At 36.3% G+C, this 12,447-nt stretch overlaps 1 protein-coding gene across 1 annotated transcript in view; it reads right to left on the bottom strand.

Moving 5' to 3' along the window:
* The window catches only part of PLA2R1 (phospholipase A2 receptor 1), a 166,545-nt gene that overhangs the window by 75,414 nt on the left and 78,684 nt on the right, over positions 1 to 12,447 (bottom strand). The window contains exon 9 of the mRNA XM_027866204.1: positions 5,851 to 5,949. Within this exon, the coding sequence (XP_027722005.1) occupies positions 5,851 to 5,949 (99 nt within the window). The remainder of the gene's footprint in view (positions 1 to 5,850; positions 5,950 to 12,447) is intronic.

Here is a 12,447-nt window from a genome sequence, read left to right as displayed (position 1 = left end):
CCTCTTACCCACCCCTGCCCAAGAGAATGGAATAATGTCATTTTACATCTTTTCTTCAGACTTAAATAGTCTACAAGTGATTCACACAGAAAATTTCAGCTGCATGTAAAGCAATGGAGGAGGAAGGGGCAGATGCCTCTATAATAGGGCTTTTTATTTTTCACTGTTATCTTCTATCTATGATCTCTTGCTATTTTTCCCCCACAATAAATATGTGAAATGGGAAAGGATTATTCCCCATATTACAGGTGAAGAAACTAAAGCCCAAATAGTTGAGGAAATTTGCCAAACTAGTTAATGGCAGAGCAGGGATTAGAAACCAGTAGTAATCTTATTCTCTTGGCTGTCTATTGAATGCAAAAAGGTTGAGGGGAGAGCTAAAATAGCTGTCCCTTCTGTAGAAGAAAGGTGAACTTTGCTCTCCCCCTCAATCAAAATTGATGACCCCAAATGGACATGACACAAACTCTGAAATATGACCTTCCTCTTTAACAGTTCAATGTAAGTGAAATACAGTCAATGCTCTCTTCTTTTTCAACCGAGGTTTGGAGAATTTTCCTTAATTGAGCAAATTCTCTTATGGATGTAGGAATATTTTGTGCTTGCCAGTCTTTAAACCCTCTTCCCCTTTTACTCTGCCATTACTTATTGATTTTTATCAGATCATATATAACACAATTTATAGTACAATTCCTAGCAAATGTCTTTGTCTTGTAGTAAATTAGAGAAAACCCAACTTTAGAAATAAGCTATTTCAGTTTGGAACATTATCATTAAGTGAGTCATGGATTACAGAAGTTTACTCATCCATCTATCTATCCATCCAACTACTTACTCTTTTCATGGCTTTACATTTCCTGTTCCTGACTCCCCCAGACTTCCTCTCCCACCTCCACCCCATTCCATTCTCTCACAGCCCCAGATTCCTTATACAACAGAGGCTTAAAGTAGACAGGGTTAAGTGGGGAAGGGAAGTCAGAGACTCCATTTGGGTTTAGATGGTCAGGCCAAGGAATTTTGACAATTTGACCTTTTTGACCAAGTACTCCCTCTTCAATAGCCATTTTTAGATGAGGAGAACTGATAGAGTGCTTAGCTAAGTAAAACAAAACTCAAAAGCTGAGTCAATTTTATAAAAGGGAAAATAAAAGAAATAAGAAAAATGAAAGCCTATTGGCTGGGGGATGGTGCCTACTCAGGGAAAGTGAAGAGGCAGTCTGATCATATCTGCTAGTATTCTTTGCATTGTACCACATAGGTAAGTAATTACTAAATGCTTTTAAATAATAACGAAGACGTGGAAACAATTATCCATGTCATTCATGTCAGCAAAACTGATATAGAAGAAAAAGTAATTTTTTAACCTGAAATCATCAGAGTGATTTTCTGAATTGATTCAGTAAAGTTTATGGAAAAGGGATTCAAATAAATGGCTATAAGGATGGGAAATATTCAAATTATATTCATAATAAAAAAGTGTATCGGTGAGCTACAAATATATTAGGATACTGAATCTACAAACGCTGACAAAGCTGGTCTGAGGGGAAAGAAGATGGGGAGCAAAATTATCAAACAGCAACAGTAGTCATGCAAATTCTAGTTCTACTATGGGAGATATGCACTCTCCTTTCAGAATGGGGAAAAAAATGAAACTAAAAAAATTTGGGAAGGTCCATTATTTCTCAGTAGTGCTTAGCGCTAATCAACCCAACAGCTGTATACAATTAGATGAATGTCAGATAAAATGTAGGTATCACACAGAGCAGGAAAAAAAACCCAAAAAACAACAGATCGTTCTCTGAAACAATAATTAGTGCACAAAAGGGAGAAATCTGTATTGTCTGTTATGACTAGAATGTAAACAACTGGGATAGAAGGGGAAAAAAAAGACACAATGCCTTGTCTGAGTTTCTGAGCAGTCTGGAATAGGAAAAAAAAATTTCCAACAACTAAAAGATCTGAATCTTGCCATGTCTACATTCCTGAAATTTGTATATACCAGCTGTTGGTGCAACTATCTATGTATACATATACATATATACATATATATAAAACCTCCTTTTCATATGGAGGTTCAACCTATGTTAATTTTTAAGATGTTCCTGCACAAGGTCAAACACCCAAATGTTTTCAAACATCAAGTGTTTTCTTCAGTGAGATATTTGTTATTGTTTATCCACAGCTGCAAAATAATATAAACCTTTCTCTTAGTCCACTGAGTATACAGTGGGAAGAAACAGAATTAAACAAATATAAAACCATTTCCTTTTACAAACAAATTTGCTTTTAAATTTGTGGTTTTGATCCAGAAACTATGGTGTTATTTCACCTCTCTGGGACTCAGTTTCCTTATTTACAGAATGAGTTAAACTAATCTCTGGGGCAGCTAGGTGGCACAGTAGATGGAGGACTGGGCCTTGAGCTCAAAAGTGACCTCAGACACTTACTAGCTGTATGATCCTGTGCAAGTCACTTAACCTCTGTTTGCCTCAGTTTCCTCATCAATAAAATCAGCTGGAGAAGGAAATGGCAAGCCACTCCAGTATCTTTGCCAAAAAACCTCAAATGAGGTCACAAAGATTCAGACATGACTGAAATGACTGAACAACAAAATGATAATCTCTAGCTGTGAGAAATGATTATTGATAACCAATATCTTGGGGAGATTCATAGCTCCCCCACTTCTTACAAAGTCAGGACTTTAAGTTCAGTTCTTAAGGACATTATTAATGATGAGATTGGACTCACTTTCTATTCAATGCCCTACCCTGGTGGAAGCTATAGTGTTCATTCTTTGAATTGATTCCCTAAAGCTATGGGTGGTCTGGTATAGACATAATTTCCCTATCCAAGAGATACTCAGCCCTTCATTTTAATATAGCCTACCTCCAATCACAATTCCAATTAGGTCTGATTGCTGTTTGATGGACCACCTACTGTTCTGAAGAGTATATAAACTGAGTCCTACCCACCATGATTGTCTTTGGTCTGAGAGAGATAGCCAAATGACCATCTTTTTATTAATGTTTTATTAATAACCTGTTGGTCTTTTTATTAAAAAAGGTTACATTACTCAGAAACTATGTCTCTCTAACCTTTTAAATGTCACATGGCTCAAGAATTCTGACTTCAAATACACACACATGATGCATGCTCATACGTGTGTGTGTGTATTCTGGTATATATGGGAGGAGAAAAGGCAGATTTTAAAATACAATCTAAGCAAAGTTCCCCAGTTGTAAATTTCTAAAGGGAGGTTACAATGGGCAGCAGAATGACCAATGGTTCAACTTCTGTTCATTATTTACTACTTGTATGACTCTGGGAAAGTTAGCATTTCTCTAGGCCTTGATTCACCAATCTGTAAAGTGAGGGGTTTGGATTCTTGTCCTCTAAAAGCCCTTCCAGTTCTTTATCTGTGATCCATCTTAAAATGATGGCATAAACATAAATGATAAGCATACTTTTTACCCTTGGGAGAGACCATAAATTTGTAGAAATTATAGGAGAATTTATTTTATGTTTGCATAAAAAACTTCAGCAATTTGAGAGAATAAATGATATACATTTAGAAAATGTCTGAGCAGGTTTTGAGATATAATCTGTGGCCATGGAATAGAAAGAAATACACTTACTTGTAGATGTGTCCAGCCCTTGAACCCGACTGCATTAGTATCATGAGCTAAACATTTATAGATAGACTTGGCAAAAGGAGCAAATTAGGCCAAATGTATCTATTAGGAAGAAAACCTATATTTGACCACCTTTAATGAAGGTAAAGAAATCTATATCCATAATTCCAAAATCTGATTTTTTGAAATCTGATTTGTTAGTTCTAACCATTGAACTCAAGTCTTGAAACATCTACATTCCTGAAGACCTATCTATAAAGGGTGTTACATATGTTAAAGAATATGTACCAAAAAGATGTAAGTGAAGATGGGTGTTATGAAACATTTCTAACTTAAAGTGTCCCTCTGCAAACTATACACACACACACACACACACACACACACATATACACACATATATATGTGTATATGTATATATGTATATATAATCTGTATCTATATCTTCATCTATAGCTGTCTATATTCACATATTTTCCATATATACATGTAAGTTTTGAATGGAGAGAGAGAGAGAGAGAGAGAGAGAGAGAGAGAGAGAGAGAGAGAGAGAATGAATAAATGTATAGCTAGGTAATGCTAGACCTTGAGTCATGAAGACTGGAGTTCAAATACAGCCTCAGATACTTCTTGGCTAGTCAACTTGACCCTGGTCAAGTTATTTAGCCTCTGTCTGCCTCCATTTTCTCATCCGTAAAATAGGGATAATAATAGTACCTCCCTACTAGAGTTGCTATGAAGATTAAATGAGGTGACATTTGTAAAATGCTTTTCAAAACTTAAAGTGCTATATAAATTGTTATTATATTACTGATAGTAATAATAATAATAATAATAATAATAATAATTACAATGCTTTCTAAGACCATATGCTAAAGAGAAAGTGCTGACTTGTACTGTTAAGGGAATTCTTCTTTACTGGGAATTTATTTTTATGTGCTAATGAAATTTATTTCATCATTTATATGCTGATGAAATCACATATCTGGTTTTATCTATATATATGTGTACCTGTGTATGCACACATATGTATAGATGTACACACCTATTCATCTATCTACCTATCTGTCTTTCTATCTATCTGTCTGTCTATCTATCTCTTAGCCAAATAAAAACAAAACCTAAAAACTGAGACAATTTGAGAAAAAGGAAAAGGAAAAGAAATTAAAGTTTATTTGTTGTGGGTCAGTCAGTATCTATCCAGGGACAGTGAACAGGCAAGATGATTCAATCTGCTAGTTTTCTTTCCATAGCACCACAGAAGTAGGTGATCAGTAAATGCTTTTTATTAATGATGAAAATGTGGCAACAATTATATGTCACATAAATAGTCCAAAACTGCTACAACGGAAAAATTAATTTCATCAATATAAGGAATATTCAGTGAGGAAATTCCCCTTCTTCCTTCTCCTCTACCTCCTCCCCCCAACGCCAATTGACAGCTTATCTCTAACTTAGAGACTTAGAAAGCTGTCTGGGACACTAAGAGATTAAGTGACTGACTTGCTCCTGGTCACAGCTGCATTCATTTGAGGTCAGACTTAAACTCAGGTCTTCCTGATTCCAAGGCTCCCCTCCCTGCAGCCATTACACCATGCCTAGTGCTCCTGATAGTTTTAATTCAGTATCTAAAACATATTTCAATTATTATAATAGCTACAACGTTCCTATCTTATTTTCATTTAAAAAAACCATATAAATAATTTGTCTTCCATTTACCAATGGACCATAAATGTTATAAAAATTTCTGACCTTTGATTGCTTTATTCTATCCAAAGACATTGAGTGATAGTCCCCTCACCCTATTTGTATTTTTCTGTAAGTGAAAGGAATGTAAGAGTGTAGGTATAAGGGCTCCCTCCCCTGATCAAAGGAATGCCTCCTTTTCCCTCTGCCGCTGTACTTGAACTATGAAAACCATGTGTGAGATGAGGCATCGTGTAACACTCATTATTTGTACAGATGGGAGAAGAAAATCATTTAAACTTCTGATCTAGAAAGCAACGGAAATTTAGGTCACAAGTGTCGACAAGGCAATGATCCGTAAAGACAGGCTTCAAAAAGTTGTAAATCTTTCACAATTTTCTGATTCATTTGTATGTTGTTTTTTTTTAAAATCACACACTCATACAATTAGTTCCTCTTGTAAAAAAGGATAATAATTTCAAATGACTATGTCAAAAGGTCTTTGTGCATAAATGATAATGTTACACAGACTTACCTCATGACAGCCTGATTTAGTTTCAGAAAGGACATATCCTGTTTTTTTACAAATGTATGACATTTTTTCTTCACAGTTTTTAACTTTCCACTGTCCCTCCTGGATAAAATAAAAATGCAAGATGTATTACTTAACACTTTTATGGTAATAAAATTCCCTTCCAACTCTAATCTATGATTTTATTTACATAGGCTTTAAGGTTTGCAAAGTGCTTTCCTTATAGCAACCTTGACAGGTAGTACATGTCTAGTCAATCCTCAATTTTCATGGGCATAATGCTCCCAGAAAATGGCACAAAAATAAAAAATGCTAATATTGATACATTAAACCTACAGGAAATAGGGGGTTGGGTTCCCATAACCACCAAAAACTATAATCTTTCACTGCTTTCACTGCTGAAATACACTTTTCTGTATATAATTCTTCATAACATAACATTAATTTTGATAATATGCACATTTCCTTTTTTAAATTTAATTTTATTAATTTTTTGTTATATTTTAAGTTCCAGATTATTTCCCTCCCTCTCTCCCCATCCCACACTAGAAAAGTCACCTTTTTAATATATGTATGAGTGCATACACATACTATATATGTACACACATATACATATACATGTGTGTATATATATATATGTATGTATAAACATTTAACCATAAAATCATAGTATGCATACTTCTATTTCTCAGTTCTTTCTCTGGAGGTGGATAGCATCTTCTTTCATAAGTCCCTTGTAGTTGATGTGAATATTTATAATACTCAGAATAGCTCAGTCATTCACAGTTATTCTTTGAACAATATTGTTGCTACAGTAGACAATGTTCTCTTGGTTCTGGTTCTGCTCATTTTACTCTTCATTATTTCATGCAAGTCTTTCCATGCTTTTCTAAAATCAACCCGCTCATCATTTCTTAGAGCACGGTAGTATTCCATCACAATCATATACCACAACTTGTTCAGCTATTCCCCAATTGATAAGCATCCCCTCAATTTCTAGTTCTTGGCCACCACAAAGAGACCTGCTTTAAACATTTTAGAAAGCATAGGTTCTCTTCCTTTTTCCCTAATCACCTTGGGAAACAGTCCTAATAATGTTATTGCTGGGTCAAATGGCATACACGGTTTTATAACTCTTTGGGCAAGATTCCAGATTGCTCTCTAAAATGGTTAGTTCAGTTCACAGTTCCATCAACAGTGTATTAGTGTACCAATTTTTTCCACATCCCCTTCAACATTTGTCATTTTCCCCTTCTAAGCTCTCAGCCAATATGATAGGTGTTAGATGATATATCAAAGATGTTTTAACTTGCATTTCTCTAATCAATAGCGATTACGAGCACTTTTTTTAATGTGACTACATATAGCTTTGATTTCTTCATCCAAAAACTGCCTATTCATATCCTTTGATAATTTATCAAATGGCAAATAACCCATATTTGTATAAATTTAAAAAAATTCTTTATATGTTTGAGATATGACACCTTTATCTGAGAAACTCTATAATATAAATTCCCTTCCCCCCAATTTTCTGCTTTCCTTCTAATCTTGGCTACTTTGGTTTTATTTGTACAAACCCTGTTTAATTTAAGGTTAGGAAAATTATTCATTTTACACCTCACAGTGCTCTCTCCCTCTTGTTCATTCATAAATTCTTCTCCTATCCATAAGTTTAATAGGTAATATGTTTCATGTTCTTCTGACTTACTTATGATATCTCCTTTTATATCTAGGTCATGTGTCCATTTTGACTTTATCTTGGTAAATGGAATAAGATATCAGTCTATCCCTGGTTTCTGCCAGACTGCTTTCCAGTTTTTCCAACAACTTTTACCAAATAGTGAGTTCTTATCCCAAAAGCATAAATCTTTATATTTGTTAAACATAAGGTTACTATAATATTGATTGCTATGTATTGTATGTCTACTCTGTTCCACTGATCCACCTTTCTATTTCTTAGCCAGTACCAGGTAGTTTTGATAATTACCATATTTGATACAGCTAAGCCATCTTCCTTTACTTTTTTTCATTAATTCTTTGATATTCTTGACCTTTTGTTCTTCCAAATGAATTGTTATTACTTTTTTCTATTTTAATAAAAATATTTTAGCAATTTAATTGAGATGGCATTGAATAAGTAGATTAATTTAGGAAGAATTGTCATTTTTATTATATTGGCTCTGGCCACCCATGAACAATGAATATTTTTCCAATTATTTAAGATCTGACTTTATTTGTATAAAAAGTGTTTTGTAATTATGTTTGTGTAGTTCCTGGGTTTATCTACATTTGTATACTCCTAGGTATAATATGTCCTTTTTCTAACACAGTAACCATAAAGTAATAACCCATAAAATTCAGGGAAGAAGAGCAACAACACTGGAATGGGGAAGGAGAGGAGGAGTAGGGGTAGTGATCGCAGAAGATCTCCAAGGTCAAAAAGAGAAAGTGTCAACCTGCCATCTCTAATCTCCTTTTTGGCTCTGTGGCTGAACTGTTCTCCGATGAAAAGCACATGCTCCAGAGTGAGTTGCCAGCTTCTCCTGACCCCCATCAGCAGGAGGGAGGGCCAGGGGGACCACTATCTCATTTACCCACAAACTCAGCTGCTTTTCCATTTTTTCAAGTCCCTCATCACACACTTGAGAGGTTACTTTAGCACTTTCTGGAGCTGATTCACAAACACTTTTACAAATTCTTTCCTCCTTTCTGCAGATATAAGGAATCATTGATTCACTAACACCAAACTCAAGACCAACCATGGCTGCAGATTTTTTATGGCACACAGTTTATCTGACACCTTTATTTTCTCACTAAGGTGCATCATTGACATGGTATACTTGGGTTTAGAGCTCAGAGGCCTTGCACTTTGCTTTAGGGGCATCACTACAACACAAAACTTGATTTATAAAGGGAACAATGAAAATATGCAACAAATGCATGGGAAGTGCTTTACTCTGCAACAGTAGGGTGGACAAGACCAGTGAAGCTCCTAGTAGGACACCAGCCTCTCCACAAACTTGTGTGCACGGCACCTCTCATTTTTTTCCTCTACTGCACATGGCCACAAATGGGCACTGTTGCCAACAGGAAAGTGAAAATGCGGTTACTAATAAAATCACTCGAATGCTTGAAGTCCCTAAAGTTAAACGTGTGAATGTTGATGATTGACTGTATATTAACTCCATTTTACAGACAAGGAAAGCGTCGCTCTTAACAATTACACGATTTGGCCATGATCACACATGTAGTACCAGTACTGCCTCCTCTTGCATCCAGGTCTCCAGAAAAGCTAACCCAAGTTTAAGGCCCTTTATGGGTCAACACCTACTCAAAAACCATAGCTCAAAGAATCCCACTGGTGTGTTTACTTCTACTAGTCAGGCAGAAAACATAATAAAAAAAGACATTTCATCAAATAGTATTAGCAAATCAGTTGACAAGAAAGATCTTCTTTACACACAAATGGAATACACTGTACCACGGACTGCCATACTACCAACAGAAGAGGGCACACGTATACAGAGAACACACAGGACCAAGGATCCCACACAGGGGCCACACCTGAAGAGGCACATAACGGGAACCTGGATGATCAAGGCAATTCTCATTTTCAATGGTGCAGGCCTGCCAACGTCGTTTGGAGACATCACTGTGCTGCTCTTAGGTGGATTAATTTTCTCTGCTGGACGTGACATTTATAGGCTGAGCATGTCTCTACTCTTCCCTGGGGGGACACGTTGTTTCAGCTGAGCATTTCTGGTTACCAAACTGTTCTCCGTTTCCATCTCCTGGGCTTTAGCTCTTCAGGGCCCTCTACTGACCCTCTGTCCACATCTACTCAGGTATGACTAGAAGCATCTCCCTGAGCAGGGCCAGATATCAGCTCTTCAGTCCACAGATGAGGCTATGAGACATGCTACTTAGCTAAGGGCATCAAGCTAGAATGCTCTAGGCTAAGATTAAGTCTACTTCTATTTTTTAAATTACCTGTGTCTGATACTACTTTGAAATCCAGGACTGGTGGTTCAGACAACTATTACAGAGTTAGAAATTTCCTTTAAACCCCTATTCAGCCCCACAAGGGTAATCCGATGGCCCTCAAACCCAATTTGGGGACTGCTGAAAAATAACATCTGGAGCTATGTGGAGACTTTTTTAGCCCCAGGATCCCATCCAACTGATGAGCAAATCAACTTGAGCAAGAAGAAAAACAAAGAAGGCAGGTTCTCAGTCCTTCACTCTTCTGGTTCATATTCCTCCCTTATTATATATAACTACCAGTAATAAATAAAAACAATTTGACTTTTGTGCCGTATTCTGGCTAAAGAAAAAAAAAAAACTTTTTTTATCTCCCTAAACATAACTAGGAAGTAACTGAGGTAGAATTTGAACCCAAACCCCTAGCTAAGAAGGCATCCTATACACTGACTCACACCCTCTCAATGACCCAATGATATATTAGAGAAACTGAAAACTAAGGATAAATGCTGCTTCTTTAGTTATTTCCAGTAGTGTCTGACTCTTTGTGACCCCTTGGGGTTTTCTTGGCAAAAGTACTAGAGTGGTTTGCCATTTCTTTATCTAGGTCATTTTACAGATGAGGAAACTGAGGCAAATTGGGTTAAGTGACTTGCCCAGGGTCACATAGCTAGTGTCTGAGACCGGATTTGAACTCATGAAGATGAGTCTTCCTGATTCCAAGCTCAGTGCTCTATTCACTGGGGCCTACCTGCCCTCCTCCCCTCACTCCCTTCTCTATTCCTGTAGAAGGCAACACCATCCTCCAATCCCTCAGGTTTGCAGCCTAGGTGCCCTAAATGCTCTCACATAGATTGATATTTCATATATATTCCCCTCGTAGGAGAGAGGGTTTAGAGAGGTCTTTTACAAGGGGAAGATGTCTGCCTACAAGCTTGGAATCCCTCTCTAGCAGGTCTACTGGAGCACTCTGCTCTGAGGCGGAAAATATAAAATCCCTTCATACAAACCAAAGATGGCAATAGCTCAATTCTGGCTAATTAAGACTAGTGCCTTCCCTCTGAGATTATCTCCGATTTACCTACTGTCTAGTTTGCATGCACATAGTAGTTTACATGCCACCTCCCCCATTAGAAAGCAAACTCTTTGACAACAGGGATTGTTTTTGCCTTTCTTGGCATCCTTAGCTTTTAGCACAGTGCAGGCTATGGCACAGAGTAGATTCTTGATAAACTCTTGCTGATGGCTTAACTTGACTTAAAGGAGTTGTACTGTCTTTGTCTCTTCCTATTTCCCCTCCCCTTGTGATGGCAAAACTATGGGCTTGCTGACTGCTTGTATGAGGAGGCAGGGGACACATGACTTGACTAGAACTAAAATACAACTCCTAAGAAAGATAGGTACCTTATAATGGGATTTCATATTCTTTATGAGAGGTGTTATTTTGCAAAATCCTTAGAGTTATCTGTGGGCTTAACTCCCACTGCATTGGTTGCAAATGCCAAAATAGTATAATATTCTCGACTTTCGATTTAACTTGTTACAAGGACAAGATGTTATGACGTAGTTTTATAGAATTTCAAATGTATACGTATACTTAAAAGAATATCTGAATTATGGTAATAATTTTGATAAACACACTGTAAAATTCGCTTTTTTGCACACTTTTGGACACCTTCCTTGCCACTTTACTTTAGGAAAGTGGGGAAATTCCTCTTGACTTCACTCAGTGCTAACCTCGAACAAGTTGAGATTGGGGTACTTTCCCCAAAGGATGATGAGGTTGTGAACTGGGTATTGGAATGACGAGTTTGGAAACTAGGGAGATAGCTTGTATTTTGGTGGTATCATCAGTAATTTGGGGGGGGTGGGGACACAAACATTTCTAAATGTTTCTTTCACAAGCACTGTTCTCAATATCCAGCTAATTTTTAGGACCAGATAAATTTAAAAGAAGAAGATTTAGAGTGAGAAAGGAGAAAACATAAACTCTTTGAAGAGAGATTATTTCATTCATTAGTATTCCCATTGCTTAGCTCATAGCATTTTATAAATGCTTGCTGAAATAAAAACATTTTTAAAATGGGACAGAAGAAAGCAAAAAGAAGTTCAGAAGGAAGCACAGATATAATAGTAGCTAGCATTTACAAAATGCTTTAAGGTTCGCAAGATGCTTTACAAATATTATCTCATCTGATATATGCCTTGGATATAGGTTCTATTATTATCCCCATTATATAGATGAGGAAACTGAGGCAGAAAGAGATTTAAGGGACTTGTCCAAGTCACAAGGATAATAAGTATCTGGGCAGGATTTCAACTTAGGTTTCCTGACTCCCAAGTTCAGCATTCTAGTCACCACTGAGGTATGTAGGATATCTCTGAAAGTAATATGTTGAATTTATTGAATTTACTTACAAAACAATAATATGTTAAATTTATTGAATTTACTTACAAAACAAAAATAATAAAACAACCCAAGCTATATGGAAGAGATTCATGGATTAATATTCAATCCTCTTTTTACATTTTCTTTTGCAAATGGAACTGTTTTTGTTCTTCCATGTCCAATTTCAGAATAAAACACAAAATAAATAGTTTTCAACTAACTGACCTTAG

The sequence above is a fragment of the Vombatus ursinus genome, unplaced genomic scaffold, assembly GCF_900497805.2.
Source record: "Vombatus ursinus unplaced genomic scaffold, bare-nosed wombat genome assembly UNPS02014779.1, whole genome shotgun sequence".
NCBI classification, from domain to species: Eukaryota; Metazoa; Chordata; class Mammalia; order Diprotodontia; family Vombatidae; genus Vombatus; species Vombatus ursinus.
This window is presented reverse-complemented; position numbering and strand designations above follow the sequence as displayed.